At 36.7% G+C, this 21,125-nt stretch overlaps 1 protein-coding gene across 4 annotated transcripts in view; it reads right to left on the bottom strand.

Moving 5' to 3' along the window:
• Positions 1 to 21,125, bottom strand: part of Nup93 (nucleoporin 93) — a 104,684-nt gene that overhangs the window by 28,902 nt on the left and 54,657 nt on the right. For all 4 annotated transcript variants that reach the window (XM_003472081.5, XM_063247353.1, XM_013154818.3 and 1 more), the window contains 2 exons: positions 13,491 to 13,553; positions 8,606 to 8,734 (listed from right to left, as the gene is read on the bottom strand). In XM_003472081.5, coding sequence (XP_003472129.1) covers positions 8,606 to 8,734; positions 13,491 to 13,553 — 192 coding nt within the window. The remainder of the gene's footprint in view (positions 1 to 8,605; positions 8,735 to 13,490; positions 13,554 to 21,125) is intronic.

Here is a 21,125-nt window from a genome sequence, read left to right as displayed (position 1 = left end):
TAACATTGTCAAAATGGCAGTAATTTCAAAACTGATACACAGATTTAATACAATCCCAATCAAAATGTTAACAGTACTCGTTCATCTCAGAAATAGAGAAGATAATCCTAAAATTCATATGGAACCAGAAAAGATTCAGAATAGCAAAAGCAACCCTCAGAATAACAAAAACAAAGCAGGAGGCATCACAATCCTAGATTTCAAGTTATATTACAAAGCTCCACTAGCAAGAATAGCATGGTACTGACACAAAACCAGACAGGTGGATCAATGGAACAAAAGACAGGATATACAAACAACCCTAGACATTCAACCACCTGATCATTGACAAAGGGCTAAAAATATATTCAGGAGGAAAGATATGTCTCCTTGCTAGCAAATGGTGTTGGCAAAACCAGTTATCCTTATACTGAAGACAGAAGCTAGACCCCTATTTCCTATCACGTACTAAATTATAATCAAATGATTCAAAAATCTAAATACTAAGACAAACGCTTGGGATGCTGGAAGTTAAAACAGATAAAACTCTTGAAGACATAGATGTAGGCAAGTACTTTCTAAGCAGAACCTCCATCAATAGTCAAAAAATGGGATTATATCAAATTAAAAGGCTTTTGTATAGCAAAGGAAACAACTGACAGAATGAAATGCAAATTGAAACAATAGTTAGATTCCATCTTAATCCAGAAAGAATAGTTATCATGAAGAAATCAAATAATAATTCCTGGAAAAGCTGAAAGAGAAAAGAAACCCTTCTGTGTTGTTGGTAAAAATATAAACTGGTACAACCACTATCAAAATCAGTATGGAGATTCCTCTAAAAACTAAAAATAGAAATTCCACTCAACTCAGCTATTCCCCTTCTAGCTATCTTCCTAAAGTGTTAAAGGCATTAAATTAAGTGATACATGAGTACCCATGTTTCTGACAGCACAATTCCAAATAGCTAACTCTTAGAAATGGCCTGTTTGTCCGTCAACACAAATGGATCAAAGATCTAAATATTAAAACAGAAACACTAAGTCTACTGGAACAGAGAATATATAGAACTCATGAAGACAAGTGGAGGCAAAGCCTTCATGAACAAAACCCTGACTGCACAGCAAATAATAAAAAGAAATTACCAAAGAGAAAAAACCCACAGTGTGAAAAAAAAATTTAGCCTGTTATCCTTCAAACAAAGGACTTCTGTCTAGAAGATATAAAGAACTGAAAAAAAAAAAAAAATCAGACCTCCCAAATTTAAAGACCTGATCCAAAAATGAGCATCTCAGATGAATACAACATACTTCTCAGATGAAGAAACATAAGCAGCAAAAAAAAAAAAAAAAAAAAAAAGTTCAGCATCACTGGTTATTAAATATGCAAATTAAAACAATGCTGACACTTCATCTCACTCCTGAAAAATGACTATCATCAAGAAATCAAGCAATAACGAATGCTGGAAAGCCTGTGGAGAAAAAGGAACCCTTCTCCACCGTTAGTTGGAGTGTAGACTGGCACAACTGCTATGAAAATCAGTATGGAGATTCCTGGAAAAGCTTGGATTAGAGGTTCATTTGACCCATCTATTCCCCTTCTGGATATCTTCCCAGAAGAATTAAAAGCTTTATATCATAGCAATACATGCACACTCACCTTTATATTAGCACAGTTGACAACAGCCAAATACTGAAAACAACCCAGATGCCTATCTACTGAAGGATAGATAAAACAAGATGTGAGGTTTTTTTTTTTTAGAAAATGGAGTACTACTCTGCCATAAAGAAGGATAAACTTCTTGGTAAATGGATGCAACTTCAGACCATACTATCAAGTGAAATAAGTCAGACTCATCTGGGTAAACATCATATGGTCTCCCCGATTTGAGAAACTGAAAGAACAAACAAGGACAAAAATGTACAATAAACATTGTAAAACAGGGAAAAATTGTACAAAAGGAAAGGAAAACTGGGGGGGGGGGGTAAAGAAAAGGAAAAAAGGATTAAAGAAAACAAAATTCAAACAAAGTTTTGTAAATAGTGTGGCAAGGAGTTAAAGGGAGGAGAGAGAATTTGGAAAAAAGAGAATCAAAACATATTGTGTACAGGTACAAATTCCCTATGATGAATATGATCATTATGTATGGCTAAAATGTACCAATAAACTTAATTTTTAAAAAACACAGATAAATGGATAAAGAAAATATGATATTTTTTCATAGCAGAATATTATTCTGCTATGAAGATAAATTTGGGTCATTTGTAGAAAAATGGATGTACCTTAAGTCCATGTTAAGTGAAATCAATCACACACATAAGCTTAAATATTATAAGGTTTCCTCTTCTATGAGACATTCAGAATACAAATAAGAGTAAAGTAAAAGATAATAGGAAATTGGGAGATAGATCTTTTTTGCACTGGAATGGGATCTAAGCAGGAAGAGACGAAAGAGGAGGAGGTATAAAGAATTAGGATGTGGTATGTACATGCACCAAATCCCCACAACCAATGTACTCACTATGCATCACAAACACACACTAATAAAAAAAGTGCACAAGATCAGAAGGTATTTGTGTGTGATACAACATGATAAACTGAAAGACCTACTGAGCTGAATTATTTGTATTCTTGAAATCCTACTCAAACTCCAAAATGTGAACTAGTCCCAACTCCTAGGAAAGTGCCAGAGAATCACAAAATATAGCTTAGAATTGTCTATTCTGGGGTTTTCAAATTCAAACTTTTGTCACTCTATACTTTATTGTATTTCATCAAATCTCATACATTATTATTATAAGAATATACACCAGTAGGACAGAAAACATGCAGTCAAATACTACTGAATTTAAGACATATCTTGATCTCAAAGATGTTAATAGTGTAGGAAAGATGTGAGACTAAATAGATGAAATATATTAAGTCCATTACCAAAATTAGATGCTGTTCAACATACAGTGAACAGTTCACATATCACAGAGTGCAATGATATCATTATCTATATTTAAAGCACAAGTTACTAGAGAGCCTATTGCTTGCTGAGTTATTTTCTAAATAATACATAAGGGATCACCCACCCATTGACTACATCCAACACCAATACAGTTACCAGACTGTATTGAGGTTAACTAAGTTTACCTTTAAATACTATTTTAAAAGTTGGTTAAGACATATTAATTAACACATTTCCACCAGCTTGAACCATGGGCAGTACACACAAGACTCTCCCATCAGGGGCTTGAACCACAATGGTACTTACATCAGGCAGCATGCGACAGTCCCACTTCATGGTTCAAGGTACCTAATAGGATAGGCATGCATGCATGGTCCTGATATGAACACGTTAAAGATATCCCATGCAGCTCAAGCCCTCTATCCTGTCTTGTAATCCATGACAAGTAAGGAAGCTTTTCCTAAAGCTGACAAGAGGCAAGAACCAGGATACAAGGGTTTCTAACCATAAGTCTTGTTTCAAAGTATATCATTTTTATTCAGACTGTACCCTGAGAAAGTTATTAATATTCTTTCCTAGTTATAATCTTTCTTCAATAATATCCTAAGGGTGTTTCCAAAATTTCCTTTATACTATAGAACTGTCATTTCCTTTATTAAAACGTTCTAGAAACAAATATTAATATTTGCTCTTCTGTTACCGGATGGCTTTGGGGAGGGAGTTCAGAAACCATCATTATCTTTGTCCATTTTTGTTTTAAAAAAGTTTTGTTTTTCTGAACTGCATAGTGAGACACTGTCTTAAAAAAAGAACTTTTTAAAGGCTTAAGCCCCTTTTTATATTAAATACATAAATTTGGACATTTTCCTTCAAATTTAAGGTAGACTCAAAATGATCTGAAGCTTTCTACCTAATGATCTTTGGTTTGATTTTACAAATCTATTTTTGTGGTTGCACTTTGGTTTGATTTTAACAATTTATTTTTGATGGTAAGATGCCCAGAAAAGAGTATGATTTGTACATGAAATCATAGCTCCTCTTTTATGCCTAAAGATATTTCATTCCTAGTAGTACTTGACAAACACCTTACAAAGCTTCAGGTGAATATAAGTAAACTAAGATAAAACTTATCAAATACTTACAGTCACACTAATACTGCTCAAATGTCCAGAGTATGTTCTGTGTGTGAAGGACTTTACATACGTTCTACGTTCCTTACCACACTTACTCAGGAAAGGCTTTTCATAATGAGGATCTCAGGTTCACGAATCTAAGGGCTGCTGAATTCCAAAGCCTGTTTTCTGGCCTTTTCACTGCGTGGTATTTTATGCACAGGGGGGACTAAGTGGAGATAATATCACCTTTGAAGAAAGCCTCTAAAAACAGAGCTCCACACAGATTCAGAAAAGTTAAACTCAAAAAGACAACACCAAGTATGTGTGGCAAGGAAATGAGACAAATGGAATTTTTAAATACTACTGGTAAGAAGACACACTAATAAGAATCATTACAGGAAATCATTTGTCTATTAACACTAGAATGGATAAACAAACTGTAACAATACTGTTCAGTCAAGAAAGTGAGTGGTTTACATGTAATAAAATATAGAACATTACACAAGAGAAGCCAGAAACAAGAGTACATATTATGAGTGCTCCATTTCCACAAAATTCAAATACAGGCAAAGCGACTCTTTGATGTTGTAAGTCAGGATAGTAGTTCCATTGTTGCTGGTTGAAGATTAGAGATAAGAAAGAAGTACCAATGGGATGGCTGGAGTGCTGGGAATGTTCTCTCTCTTCACCTAGGTATATTCCATTTGTGGTAATTTATTAAGTTGTATAATTTGTTCACTTTTCTATATGCATGTTATACTTCAGGAAAAAAGCTAAAGCAATAGGAAAACTTAGAAGTTTCCATAAAGTGGTAATTCCCTGGATAACCTGAAGAGAGACCTGCTTCCATTACCTGCCAACTTCTGCAGCAATGCCATTCACTGTGTTAGGTGTCCTAACCGAATAATGAGGTACTAAAAACTTCTTTCCAAGGGGACTGGAGGTCAAAGAAAGAAGACTCTAATAAATAGAAGGGTCTATTTTTAAGAGAAAAGCAATCAAGAAGGAACATCTAATTTGCAATTTATAATTACTTCCAAATCCCTATACAGAATACAACCTAGTAACACAATTTTTAAAAAATAAAGTTTATTAAACTATGAGTTGTTCTAATTAGTTGCCCAGCATTACAAAGAATCACTTTGTTACAAACACTAGGCTGTTCAAGGGCCTTTTACATTAGCTCTAGTTCTTTGTCAGACTCTGATTTGAATCTGAAGTCTATGTGTCTAAGAAATATAGGACAGGGTCCTCCAGGAGCAATTTCTCAAAATAAGATTTTGGCATCTATTTATTTGGGAACTAATTTACTGGAATAACTTTTTTGAATCAGGAGAAAATTTGTAGAGACAAAATGTGTGACCTTATTTGCAGGCACCCCAACTGCCAAGTTACCATTCTTTGACCCACACTTCAACAGAGCGATAGTCCAGGAATCGTAAGTGCTGGGCCCCACTAGCACATCGCATAGTTCACTGAGCCTTGGTTTTCCTATCTCAGGATACAAAAGGATGCCACCCATGAACAAGTTCTGGCAAAAAGACTCAAGTATGAGGAAGCACTGGTAATACTCCTAAAAAATACTTAACATCACTTTTGTAATACTGACATTTTTCATCTCCACCTCCAAATTATCTGAGACTACTTTTTAAAGGATAACAGTATGGAACCGCCATTATAGGCCAGTCCTTCACATTATCACTGATTTGCCCAGGTAATGTCATTTTACCAGTGAAGAACTGAGGGTTTCCAGGGTCAAATAAACTTGGACAGCCTCAGAATTAGTCATCACTGGAACCAGGATTTGAAGTTCAGGGTTGTCCACTCCCCCAGACCAGGATGGTTAAGTGTATGGCAGGCCCAAAGGCAGACATTACAGATAAAAACAAGATACTCTTTCCTGCTGATGCTAGATACAGCCTCAAAATCCCTTAAAGGGCAGATCCTCAGAGCACAAAGAGGAAAAAGGAAAGATGTAAACAGAACACATGGTTAACTTTTGTGAAAGAAGACTCAGGGACACATTGTCTCATATACTTTTACTTATACAAAATGTTAGAAATGTTGGAAAGAATATAAGAAAGTGGTAATAATTGGGCTAGTACAGTACTTACACGTAGCACGAAAGCCTGGGCTTGATCACTAGCACTGCCCCCCTCCCACAAAGAAGTAGTGATTACTGAATGGAAGAGACCAAGAGACAAAGGAATGGGGAATTTGGTTTAATTCTTTTCTTTTCTTTCTTTCTTTCTTTTTTTTTTTCTTTTTCTGTCCTTTTGAGACAGAGTCTTGCTGTGTAGTTAGGCTGGCCTTGAGCCCACTTTGTAGCCCAGGCTGGTCTATAACTCTCGATGATCCTCCTGCCTCAGCCTCCCGAGTGCTGAGATTACAAACATGCACTAATAAGAATTAATAACAGCATTAATTCTTGATCCATATAACTGCACTGTTTTTTTTTTTAACTTAGTTTTTAAAAACGAAAAATCTTCAACTCAGCACTATAGCCAATAAACACTTGCAATTATGACTATTTTTCCCACTCTAAAAAAAAATTTTTTTTTTGGGTTTACCATTTCTCTGATACTCTAGTTAGGTACAAAGTTAGCCAGAGCCAAATTAGTCATTTAGTAAATATTTATTAAGCATCTACTGTGTTTGAGACTCTTTTAGGTACTAGATATACAGCAATAAACCAAACAAAATCCTTACCTTTATAGAGCTTGCGATGTACTGTGAGAAACAGACAATACGTAAAACAAAAATGTTGCAGCCGGCTTGGGCTACATAATGAGTTCAAGATCACCCTCTACTACATAGTGAGACTCTGTCTCAAAAAACAAAAAAACCTAATTAAAAAAACAATACAAAAATATAAAGCACATACTATTGTACACACAAGTGCTAAAAGGCCTTGATTCAATCCCCAGCACCAAAAAAATAAAGTAAATAAATGATAAAGGAAGAAAGGAATGTGTAAAATATCAAGGACTTAGGAAAAAAAAGAAAGGAAAAAAGAGAGTCTGAAGAAGCCTCATTAAGATGGTACAGGGTCAACACTGGAAGAATGGGAAATCAGGAAATAACCACAAGTTGTTTAGGAAGAACATTCTCAAGAGAATGCCATGTCATTCAAAGAACCTCTCAAGAGCCTGGATAGCTGGAACCAGGACAACGGACAAGCCAAGGCATGGTGGCATGCCCCAGCAATCCCAGCTACTTCGGGAGGCTGAAACAAGTAAATCACAAGTTCTAGTCTAGCCTGAGCAACTTAATGAGACCTTTTCTCAAAGAGTTAAAAAACATTTTTTAAAAAAGGTCTGAGAATGTAGCTCAAAGGTATAGCACTTGCCTAACACGTGTTAGGCACTGTATGCAATCCCTAGTACCACACACACACACAAAAAAAACCTTCCAAAAAACAAACAAAAAACCCCAAACACCAAAAAACAAGAGTTGGAGGGCACTAATACAGGATTAAACTTAGCAATAAGACTAGGTCATTTAAATTTACATGTCATGGTGAAAACCTTAGTTTTCACTGCAAGTGAGACTGGCATCAATGGAAGGCTCTGAATAGTGCAGTGACAGAAATCTAAACTGTCTACTAGTGTATTACTCTAACCGCTGTGGTTAGATTGTAGCGGTACACAAGATCAGACACAGGGAAACCAGTGTGGCTGGCAGTTTGTAAAATGGCCCCAATAATCCCCATCTCCTGGAAGTCAAGTAAAATTTTCGACCATAAGTATAGGCCAAATTTAGTGACTCAAGACCAACTAGGAAGTTAATTCAACCATCCAAGCAACAGATGATAGTGGTCTGAATTCAATTGTTAACAGTGGATGTGGTCAGGAGTGGCAGATTGTGGGCATACTTTAAACATAGGGTTAAGTTTCGATCCCTGGTACCGATAAAAACAAAAAAGACCAAAAAAAAAAAAAAAGATAGGGTTAAGTAGATTTGCCAACATGTGAGACAGATTGAAGTGTAACAATCACAAAGATGACAGAAATGAATCTGAGATTGTTTTTTATCTGAATAAGCAAAAAATTAGAACTGCCGTTTATAAAGATGAGGGCCTCTGTGAGAAAAGAAAAAAGGTGGATTGAGCAAGAGTTCCTATCATGACTTGATTCTGGATATATTTAGCTTGAGATGCCTATGAGATATCCAAGAAGAAAAGTACTTAAAAATAAGTAAATAATTGTGGGGTTCAGGTTTTTTTATTTAAATTTGAGAATCTTCAGGATGTAGATAACGTTTAAAGTCACAAGTTTAAAATCAATAGAGCACTGATTAAGCCTGAAAAAAGAAGTCAGAGACTAAGCCCAACGTGCTGAGGTCAGAAAGTCTGTGAAAATCTCAGCACAACATACTACGAAGCAGCAGCCAGGAATACTGGAGGGAAATGCAAGCAAATGAGGTATTGAGAATTCAAGCCAAGTGAACAAAGGGTTGCATGGGTGGGTGCTGATCAACTGCGCAGAATGCCCTAGCCAACTAAACATTCTTTGGCTTCACATTTTTATTTTTATTTTATCTCTTGTAAGTAAACTACCTCAATTTCTTGAGTAAAGTCAAGGGCATCTTCTCCTGACGCCAGCAGTGTATGCAGAATTCGTTGCTTCACTTGTTCCCACTCGACCAGCATTGACTCTCGATGATACTCCTCAGCCATGCCGAAGGTCTGCCAGGGGAAGCAGAGAGCAATGACCCACATGAAACTAAAGAACGCAATTTCCTTGAAAGCCTAAAATAAATACAAAGCACCCCTCCCAACCTACCACTTCTCTATAAATAAAGCAACAGTAATCTATTTTTAAAATGATCTTTTAAAGAGTTTACTGAAAACTGGTTGCAATATTCCTACTATTTCATTGATTCTAAGACACTTAAAAACTTTTTAATTGGGATAAAATACACAAAAAAATGATCATTCTAAAGTGTGACATTAAGCAGATTCATTCTGCTGGGTAATCATCTAAACCACGACTCATCTCCAAAACTTTTTCACCTTGCAAAACTGAAATTGTACCCATTAAACTGTAAAACATTTTATCTATTTTTTTTTCTCTCTCTCTCCAGCCCCTGGCAATCACCACTCTACATATTATCTCTGAATTTAATTGCTCTAGTAATTTTTACAAGTGTAATCATACAGTTTTGTCTTTTTATGACTAGCTTATTTCAGTTAGAGTAATGTTCTCAAGACTCATACATGCTGTGATGTGTCAGATTTGCCTTCCTTTTGTAAATCATGCTGCCGTGAACATGAGTGTACAAATATTTTGAGTCCCTGCTTCAGCTCTTTTGGGTATATACTCAGAGATACAATTGTTGGGATAATATGCTAATCCTATTTTTAATTTTTTGAAGAATCTACATGCTGTACCCCAAAAAGAGGTATACCAGTTTATCATCCTACCAGCAGGGCACAAATGTTCTCATTTCTCTACATCCTCACCAATACTTACTATTTTCTGTTTCTCCTTCCTTATAAGAACCATCCTATGGATGTGAGGTAGTATTTCATTGTGGTTTTTATTTACATGAACATCCCTTCACACGCTTACTAAGACAAACATCTTTTTAAAACTTCTGAAATTAGATTATATAATACAATTGATTGCATGTCATAGGAGTATTTTTTCCTTATAGTACATAAAACAATGATGGGTTATAAGATTAATGGTGTCTTTTTTTTTTTTTAATCGGTACCGAGGATCGAACTCACGACCGCCTACTTGCAAAGCAGGTGCTTATGCCGCTGAGCTAAACCCCTAGCCCTAATGGTGTCTTAATATGTAACAAACATCTACGATAAAACAGATTATAAGATTTTTTTTTTAAATATTAAGAAACCCTAATATTTTCACAGCAGGAAACAAATCAGGAAAATAAAAATAACCTTCTGAGATTAAACTTCTTCTTTTCAAAGTCACTATAAAGTCCAGCAGACCTTGTTACTGTCTACTGATGACAGTGCAGGCAGGTGGCTGACAAAATGAAGGCACTCAGAACAAAACAAAACAAAGAAAGAAAGACAGGAGAGGGCTGAGGAAGAAAAAGTAGGCAGGAAGGAAAAAGGGAGAAAGGAATAAAGAAACAATACAGACAAAACCAAAGCAGAAATTAAAGCAGAGACAATGACTTATGAATGTTCTCAGCCTATTATTCTTCAATTGGTAGGTAATATTTCCTATCAATTTAACCTCACTTTTCAAAAACCCATTTCATTTAGAATCAGACTGACATCTAATTAAGCAGAACCAAGAGAGTACTATATTAGCAAGTCTGCTTTATTTTTGGCAATGCAGATAATTTATATTGACAATATCCATATAAATGAGCTTTAAGGAACTATTAAAAAAATCACATATTTTCCTACAAATGGGATATTTGTGTTTAAATCAACATTTACTGAAATGTGAAAAGGGACATCACACACACAGGAGGAAGGCTCTTGCACTCTTTTCTAATATGAATTCTAAAGACACCGGAGAAATGTTCTTTCCCAGCTTTAAAAAGTCTTCCTCCTGGTTTTGTTCTTTTCATTGAGAATCAAATAGAATAGATCACTCTAATGAGTTAGGTATGAGTTGAAAAAAACCCAAAAGAAAAATTTTTGCCTCTTGTTCACAGATATGAAACTAAACAAGAAAGCAAGTATTCTGAGTATCAGAAAGATGGAACAGAAGAGAACAGAATCATTTCCCTAAAAGTTATCCAGAAAAGAATAGGTAAGTGAGCCACAAAGTGCTCTAAATCTCTTCTTCAAGCCTCTACAACATGGGACGATGGCAGGCCATGAGCAAGGAGGACTTGGGCAAACAGAAATGGAGATGGGGGAGGAGACATTTTATATAGCTGTCTGAGCTTGGCAAGAATAAGGCACAGACAAAGCTGTGGCACCAAGACAGGACACTACAAAATGTCACAAGAATTTTTCTAAAGGGTAAGTTCTGTGGTTAACAAAGAATGCCAGAAAAACTGTGGATGGCAATGGTGGGGGCAGACTTCCAGGATCAGAGTAAGGGTCAGAATGACAACAGTGAGAACAACTACCCATTTATTAGGTTGCCAACTGTGTGCCAAGAACTCCTCCTTAGTACTTTAGCACTAAGCATCTTTGAAAAATGGATGCTTTGGGGGCTCAAATCCTCAGATATGCATTGAAGAAGTATGCCATGCCACTCGTCAAGAAATGAATCCATAATATGTATAAACAACTTTGTGATTCCATTCATCATTAACATGAGGCGCTTCAAACAAAAATAAATGCCCCAACATTTAAATTCTCTTCCCTTGGCCATACTATCCCTACAAAACTTATCTCAATTACATTAGAGATAATGGAACATCCAATTTATGGGCTAATCAGGGGCGATCAGTCACTTATCTGTCCAATTTCAGTCTATTCTATTTATACTCATGTCTCAACCACTGGGATTGTGCAAAGAATGCTAACCAAAGATGCTCGTGAGAGAGAATCAACAGAGCTCCTCAACTACGAACTAAGAGAAGAGGAGGGAAGTGAAGTTCTGAGGTGAAGTAAGAGACAGACCAGTAGGGATAAGGAAAGAAAACCCAAGGAAGAGAAAAGGGGAAAACTGGGAGAGCTGTGTTAAAAAGAAATGCAAAACAAACCACACAAAATGTCAAAGTAGTGGAGAAACTATTATAAATTAAATCTGAATCTTTCCAGTTATTGTATGTATGGAAAATATTTCCCTTTGAACACATTAAAGGCAGACAGGAAGGGAAATGGGCAACTGAATTAAGAACAGGTGGGGAGTACTCGAACCCCATTTTTATAAAGGAAAGAGGGCAATATGCTTTGACATAACACCCATTTATTATCGAGTTGTTGCTGTCTTTTAGAAACACTGCATATGTTTTGATAATGTTGTTCTGTTTTTGCTGGGATACACCAAAAGGGAAAAGATAGGACACATTTGTGGTTTAGTAGCTTGTTTTCTTGGCATTTCAGCAGGACATTGGCAAGTTATTCAAACATGAAATTGCCACCAAAATGCCAGGAAGCTGCTGATTTTCAAATCATTTTTTGAAAATAATTCTTGCTCAGAAGCAGTCTCCTGCTGTCCAGACAGGTCAGAGGCCTCCCTCTAGGAGGGCTCCCAACGCCGGAATGTCTCCCTCACAAACACATATGCACACATTTTGCACTGTGGTATGTTACCTAAATGTTTTGGCTGGCTGCACATTTAGTCTCAGTATGCTACAATGTTCAGAGACTGCCAATTCCAGAAACACATTCTGCAGGGTAAATGGATTAATAAGGCTTGGTCGTATTCAATCTTAATTTAATTTCATTGGTCCTTTACAGCAGGAGAACCAATGCTGGTAAGTAACTCAGAGTGTGAACAAAAAAAATCCCTCTTTTAATATTTTCAAATCAGTATCAAGTGACTTTTTGTATTTCTAAGACTAAATACTATTGCCAACAATCAAATTAATGAAATTTTAGGGAATTTTATTCTGATAATTAAACAGATCAGGCATTTAAATAATGCCTTGGGAGCATTTTCTTTTAATCTAGAGCTGGTAGGCCTCTTGGCAGCCCTATCTCACATCAGTCCTTTGAGACACTTTCATTCGCATAGAATGTATTAATAAAGCACAGTATTTTTTTTAAGCACAGTATTTTTTAAGCCACACAAATAATTCATACATACATTTCACTTGACACAAAAGCAAAATTGAAACAGCTAAAGAGAGCTCTCCCTGGCCAGCAGAGGCCCACTGCTCCAGACTGGCACACATGTGCCTAGGAAAGCAGCTCTCTCAGAGCAATGCCCCTGAAAGCCAGCCCTTCTCCTCCCTCCCCAAAGACCCTAGTGGCCTGATAATCTCTTACTCTGTAACAGGATATTTTGGAAAGGTTTTGATCATTGTCAGAAACAAAGATAACTGACACATTAGTAAAATAAGTGATCTTTGAGTGTCTTAAAGGAATACTTTTGAAAAATACTGCCAATATACAATGGCTGCTCTGGCTGACTTGTGTATGATCCATTCTGAGGCCCAAATTACTTTGTTTTTAAGTCAACTTGTGTGTTAAAAGAAAAAGAAGGTATGAAATCTTATCAATGATCACAATTGTTCCTCTGAACTATTGATTCTGCAGAAGGCAAAATATCATTTATTCAATAAATAAAACTCAAGAATTTTTTGGTCCTTCCATTCTAGATTTAATAGTATCTCAGATACATTTCAGTCCAGTATCTCAGATACATTTCAGTCACTAAGTAGGTGGAGAGGCGTAATAACAGTATTCTCAAAAACAGTTCCTGGTGGAATGCCTTCTGGTGAACTACCTCTCTATTTGTGAGCACAGTACCTGACAGATCCTCACTCTGAGGGGAACACACACGTAGTACACACTGCTGCCCTAGGACTTGGTAATACTGTGGTGTTCTTACCCTCTTCCGGGACTCTTCAATGGCAGACAGCAGAGCATTGTCCTTTTCATTCTTCAAGAAGCCCTATGGAAGGAAAGAAAACAATACAACTGAGACTAAAATTAACCTTCACACAACCATGGGCATATTGCAGGACAAAAGAGAACCATGAAGATATTTGCTACCTTGTTCATTTTCACCCTCACAAAATGTTCTCGACTTGAATAGATCATTTTAAACATGCTTCCTACTTTTTTTTATTCTGGGAACATATGAATGACAGAAGGTAAAATCCTCATGAAACAAAAGTAATACTATGTCCTGTAAACACATGGAAAGTGAGTAGTCAAGACTGCCTTTCAACTGGGTGTGGTAGAGCATGCCTATAATCCCTGCACTCAGGAGGCTGAAGCAGGAGGATCATTGATTTCCAGAGCAGCCTGAGCTACAAAGTGAGCTCAAGGCCAGCCTGAACTGCATAGTGAGAGCCTGTCTCAAACCAGTTATAGCTCCTATAATATTCTAGTTTTGCTGCTTCATTTCTTCCTAATAGTGAGGACCTATCTTCATGATCTTCACTTATTTACCAATGAATGAGAAATCCTAAAAATCACGTATTTACACACTTCTGGGGTTTTGCCATATGCATTTTATATCCTAAGATTACGTCTGTTGTTTAATATTGGTGAGGTGAAGAAAAGAGTGCACGAGTTTAATTTAACACGCACTGCGCATAACTGCATAATACTACAGTGGCCAAGCGGACAGGTTTTAGAACATGAGTTTCAAATTCTAATGCCTCTATTAACTAACGGCAGGACTTTACTTAACACTCAGACTTTCTAACGTCTAGTTTGTTCTTGCCTAATAATAATAATGTACTCAAGAACTTACCCCAAGCTTCAATATACATAGGTCTATTATTAGAATTGATTAGATCTAGATCTGTTGATGACATTAAAGAAAGAGCTGCACAGGTGTTTTCTCTGTTGCTGTCACTGCCCTCATTTGCCTGAGCCGATGTCCACTGGGGAAGGAGACAAGACAGCCACAACTGTAGGCAGGCAGAGACCTAAAGACAGAGTGGCCTTTCATGCAACAACTTCACACACAAGAGTGAAGCTTCTTTTTCACAATTTGGGATGTAGGGGCCAAACAGGAACAAGGAAACTGATCCATCAACCAACACGTGGAAATCAAAGCTTTTAGCTACAACACAAAGACAAGTTACCTTACATATCAGATTCACCAATAAACTGAGAGGAAGGTTACATGCATGGCAAGTACCCTACTGGTATATTCATTTACACATGTCTGAAATAACCTATTTATTCAGAATCATCATTTTGTTTTTTGTAAAAAATAAAATAAAAAGGAACTTTTGGGGAAAATAATACAAAGTAGAATTAAACTAAAAGTTTCAGAACAATAAACTAAAACACATTTGATAACTTTTTTTTTTTTTTTTTTTTGTACTGGGTATTGAACTTATGACCTCGCACTTGCCATGCAGGCGCTTATGCCAATGAGCTAAATCCCCGACCTGCTGACAACATTCTTGTATTTGAAACTTATATAGTTAGTTAACTGGTTTTTTGATTATTTATAATTTAGTGTATTTTTTCTAAGTCATAGATACAAGATTGCTGGTCCTTTTTTAAAAGGGGGGTGGTGGAGAATATAGGAAATATAATTTAAATAGAACATTTTTACTCTCCATAGATTCCTCAGATCCTTATGTACTGGTCCATGATTCTCCTACACCTGTTCTATCCTATCCCCAAACTGGACAGTGCATGGAGATAACAGGGACAGTGGCCAGCAACCAGAAAATAGTCCTCTCATAAAGATTTCTCTAGGGCAGTTCTCAGAACAGAATATTAAGATTGCTTCAAATATCTTTACTAACAATTTCTAAGGCATGAAATTTCAAGTAGTGCTTAAAAAGAAAGAAAAGTAAGACAGGGGCAGATTACTCTTGGGAGAAAGTGAGGACAGGTAGGTTACTCTTGTCTTAACACTAAACTTACAGAGGCTCAAGTTCCTAATATAAAATGGAACAGTGTTTGCATATAATCTCTGCATATGTCAATCTCTAGATTACTTATAATATCTAGTAAAGGGTAAATAAATACCATTTAAATAGTTGTGATGCTCTACTGTTTAGGCAATAATCTAAAAGAAAAACAGAAAGTCTTTATGTATTCAGTACAGATGCAATTTTTTCCCCTGCAATATTTCTGTGTAGCATTTGATTGAATCCATACACATGGAGCCCATGGACACAGCCAAATGAGTATAGATCCTAAATTTTTACCTCCATGTTTTATTCCTTTCTGAAATGCTAAGGTAGGGTTTCAAATCATAATTTTTAAAAACAACACATTAGTGGCTTATCTTTTGATTAAAATGCTGTTAAGTACACAGCAGTGCTGGGATCTGTGTGCCACCTAGTGGTGGCTTCTTTTAAAGAACATAAAAGGGATGATCAAAATATATGGTGATTATTTAAATTTTTAAAAAACTTATTACAATAGAAGACACACTGCCATTAACCCCTCTCAGTTTGAACACATCTCATCCTTCTTGACACTTTCTGAAGTAGTTTTGGAAGCCCTCTTTTGTGTCTTTATGAGGTGTAATAGAAGAATAGGGTTGAATGCTGCTAAGGAATACTATTCAATGGAAAGGCAGGCTTGTGATGACACTAGTATGTCTTCAGAGCTGCATTTTGCAACTTCTAGTTCTTTCTCAACGTTAAAATGACTATGAATGGAAACATTCTGAACAATTCAGAATACTGAGGCTACCACAACACAACTAAGGACACCTCAAAGAAAGACACCCTCATGCATCTCAAGGAAAAAATAACAGCTGATGCAATTTTAAAAAAATTTTTAAAAGCTGGACAGAATCATAATCTGTCTCCAGTTCTCTGTGAGGCACCTCTCATGCTCCCAACCTGGGTTCTTAGGAAGTGGTTGGCCAGAGTGTAAGCAGTATAAACTGGCTCTCTGCATCTCTTAAAGCCCCCATGGCACAAAAAGGCCTGATAGCTTACCTCCAATTGAGACAAACCAACTTCTGAGATTACAGGCCTCAGAATTCTCACCTACCTGTATCCCCTCAAGTCATAAGCACTTTTTAACTGCCTTTAGTCTCCCATGCAACCCCTTCTATTAGCCCACTCAATAAAGAACATGTTACCTAGGCTTGCCAGCTAAGATGACTACTCTTGATTCCCTAGTCTCCATATTGCTCCTCGTTGCCACAGTCCTGAAACAGACCTCTTTTCTAACTTGAGCATGTTTGGGTTTCCAGCTTTCTATAACACATAATAGTTCCCATTCAAAAAACAATTAAGAGCCAGGTACTTCTCTAAGTAATTCAAAGACATGACTGCTAATCAGTTAACAATATGAAAGTATAGACATAATCACCCTACTCTCCCCACCGCGCTTTACAGATGAAAACCAGATTTCAATGTTTAACTAACTGGACCAAGGACTCAGGAACAGGAAGTAGAAGCAGAATTCAAATACAATCTTAACCCTCCACACCAACTATTTAAGAAACAGCAAACCTGTAAGTAATGAAAATAAAAATTCTTTCCCCCTTCTAAAAGGATAAAGATATGGAGGTGGGCAAAATATTCTTAAGTTTAACTAGGCATCAATTCTTTACAAAGGGCGAAGTTGAAGCTTGGAGAATAATTCTTATGGTAGCACAGACTGAGCATCCTTTATCTGAAATGCTTAGGACCAGAAGTGTTTTGGATTTTAGATTTTTTTTTTTTTTCAGACTTTGGGAAGGGAAAAAAAATACACACACACACACACACAAATATGAGACATCTTAGTGGTAGGAATCACATCTAAACATGAAATTCAGTTATATTTCACATACACCTTATACACATAGCCATATAGTAATTTCATATAATATTTTTCGTGTACATACGTTTTGATTGCAATCCATCAACTCAAGCATGTCATTTTCCACTTGTGGCATCATGTCAGAGCTCACATTTCAGACTCTGAGGCAGTCTGGATTTCAGATTTTTGGATTTAAGGATACTATACTCGTAACAGCTGTCACTTACATGGCAAGTACATCTCGTTATAGCCTTCAGATTTAACTCAATGCTATACTCTCAATACTACTTAACCAGATTATACTTTATAATATCCTCAATAAAGTTTAAAAGTTGAGGAAGCTATATGATACAATTCCTAGAAATTTTACCAACTTTAAAATGCTCTGGAGGTTTTAAATTAAGATGACTCAGTTAGGATGCAGCAGAGCTCTGGCTTAGAAACTAAATTTTCTGGCCCCCTTTACCCTCTTCTGCCCTACCATCCTTTCTCTCATCTCAGTGTACCAAGATAGAATAAACAGATATTTTACTCTTGTATTTTTATTTCTTTATCCCCCATCTCACATTGCAACAGACAACAAATGTCAAGGTTTTAGCATTCCTTTAGAGTGGTTTTCAAAATATGAGTCAGAATCCGTAATTGAGTCATGAAATCAATCTGCATTTTTAAAATGAAACAAAATGCAACACTGATATGTGATATGACTAAGTATTGTTTTATGAAACATGTTTCAATTATGTATTTTTATGGGTAGATATATTAAGAGCATCATAATGTAAACTACATTTCTTACTATGGCTTACAGTTCAAAAAGACTGAAAATACTTCTCCAGGGGTTAACTCTACACCATCCCAAAGTATTATTACTGCTTTGTTACAGAACAATAAATACCATACGTTTGCTCAAGCAGTATCTTCTGTCTCATGTTCCATCTTTAAGAATTGGGCTGCCTTGCAGTGTATTCAGGCTGAGAACAACAGCTAAACATAATCTCAAGCTAAAATGATTCTCTCATCAACCACACAGTCATATCTCAAAGATCTTGTGGCCAAAATGGCTCTTAAGTACTCGGGTCCAGAAAGATAGGCACAAAATGGTCTTATTCTTAGTCACCAATCAGAATACAAATGGCAGCTAAATTATACTGTAGGAAAAGCAACTGAGCAAAAGGAGGCTTGTTTTTGCCAAAGGGTTAAATTTTCTCACTTAACTTACTTTCAAAAGTGAAAACCATTAAGAAATAAAGGTCTCTGAGAAAATTTGGGAGTATTCATGGCAGCTAGGAAAAGATGGCACACAAAGCACTTCCATTTGACCGTCACTGTTCTTTGCTTTCCATCCACAATATATAGATGATTTGCTGGATAGCTACATAGCCAGTAAAGTTCCTACCTAGTAAAGGTTTTTAAAAGGTAATAAAACTAGTCTAAGTTAATCCCACAAAGCAACAGCCATTTTTACACAACTTTCAAAACACAAAGAATATTCCATCTCTTTTCCCTTTAACAGACTGTGATCTGTTCTGTCAAAAAATAATGAAGCACTCACAGCAGGTTAAATATTTGAGAAGGTACCTGATGTAATAACACAAAAATACATGGTAGATGTTATAAAATCTTTGTTCATTCTTCACTTAATATATATAATCTGTAACCAATACTCCAAATCAAAATGATATTAACACATAGTGGTATTAGGGATGGTTTAAAAAAATTACCAAGACACATGGAACAGGTAGGCAAAATAAGAATGAAAGGGAAAAAAAGCAAATTTTAGAAACTGAAGAACTTTGGTCAGTGCAATGGAGGAGTACAAATTCCATATAAATAGGAGTGTGAGCCATTATTTTGCTTCAATTCACTCTAAGGAAAATACTCTCTTCACCTCTCCTAAACCTTCTGCCCAATTTTTGAACAAATGACCTCTTCTGAAGCCTTTTGGGTGAAATTTTTACAAAGATAATATTCCTTAGAGAGAAAATGAAGAAGGACGAAGTAGGATGTTCTTCACATGAGCAACACAGAAATCCTGCCAGTACACAAAAGAGCCAGAGCCGCTGGGCTCATCAGATGGTGTGGACATGCCTTTCATTAGTTCCCTTTTGTGATTCCTACACTGAATGCCTCGAGGAATCTTTCAAGTGCAGAGATACTCATTACTGATAAAACACACACATACACTAAACCAAACAAAATTTTTAAATTGGGCTGTTTTTAAAATTTGGAGAATTTCTATATACATTTGGTTATCACACCACTTATATTACAAGAAAATAAGACTGACAAAGTCAGCTTACGAGGCCCCTGAGGCTAGATCTTCATTTGCAAGGCACAGACTGAACAGTGAAGTCCAAGTCTATTCTCCAACTCAAGATTTCTAGAGTGAGCCCCACTGTTTGTTTTCTACAAAAATTTAATACTTTAAATCACCCATAAATCATGCTCACAGATTCCATACATATGTTCTAAAATACTGCAGAAAGAAGTACTAAGTGGACAGAGCTGACATCTGCCAAATGTAATATAAGTTCAATGCTTTGCAGGATTTGTTGCTGTGCATGTATGTAAAAGCCGAGCTGCGTTCCTTCAGCAGGTGGCAGCAGACACTGTGACAGTGCTAGTGGGGTTCCACCATTTGCAAGCTCCGCAGATCCACAACGCTGCAGACAGCTCCGGAGCCACAGGTGGTAGACCTCGGTGATATAACATGGCAATCGGTGGTCACTAGGCCATCTGTCACTGTCAGGATGCCAGGCCCCATTTTGTGCACTGTTTCTGCTACTGGACTAAAAAAGGGTCACACAATTATGTGATTGGTTTGGACCCATGAAGCAGAACAAATTCCTTGCCCCACAATTCCAAAAAGTTTTCAAAATGGTCTACAACTTCTCACAGATGGATGAGAACTCAATGGTCACTAGGAAATTCTAAACGCAAGAATACACAGCACTGGGCAACACCTCCTCTAGGTCCAGCAAAGGGCCTCCAGTCAACATTTAGACCTAAGTGAGCTGACGCGCTTCAAGGGCATGCTAAGATAGCCTTGATAGAATTCTGTTTGGCCCTTTGCCCTCTGAGAAAGTCAAAAGCTTAATTAAGATAGTCACTGATACACATTTATCTAATTACCTTTTACAAATCCCTTCTAGTTGCTTCTTACTCCAGCCCCCTAAAAGAAAAACAATCACCATGTAACGAAATTCCAATTTCCAAGGTTTCAGCACTGGATAAAGGAATATAAAAAGTAGAACTCCTCACAAACCACAAGGGGAAACAGCAGCAAGAATAAGCGCATGGCAATTTTGTGGTGAGTAGCAAGGGGTGTAGTGATGCATGGCAGACCTCCCCTGTCCACACAATGTAGGTATACAACTATCGAATGTCTTTCCCACTTTTTACAAGACATAAAGTTGGGACTATGTGACTGCTGTACTTGGAGAGATAGGTCAAATTTAAGGGCTACATACCACTGGGGTCATTTCAGTGCCTGGGCCACAGCTACAAAGCCAATTCTGCCTCTTTTGGGGACCCTGGAACACTCTTGTTATCTCCTCTTATCCCTCTATTTGGCCATCCAGCAAAGAAAAACAGTTCACCTACCTGAGTCATTGAAAGGCTCTGGACACTCTAGTAACAGAGGTAGCAAGTATTAAGGGCATAATACAAATGAGTAAAATTAAAAATGATGATCACAGGCACTGAGGAAAACAATGTTTTTTCAGCAGAATCCCCTCCCCTCCCAAATCTAGCAAAGCCCTGACATACAGAGGCTTGTATA

The sequence above is a fragment of the Cavia porcellus genome, unplaced genomic scaffold (genome assembly GCF_034190915.1).
Source record: "Cavia porcellus strain 051 isolate PalLab524CR breed Dunkin Hartley unplaced genomic scaffold, mCavPor4.1 scaffold_4, whole genome shotgun sequence".
Lineage (NCBI taxonomy): Eukaryota > Metazoa > Chordata > Mammalia > Rodentia > Caviidae > Cavia > Cavia porcellus.
Note: the sequence above shows the minus strand (reverse complement) of the source record. Positions and strands in the feature narration are given on the sequence as shown.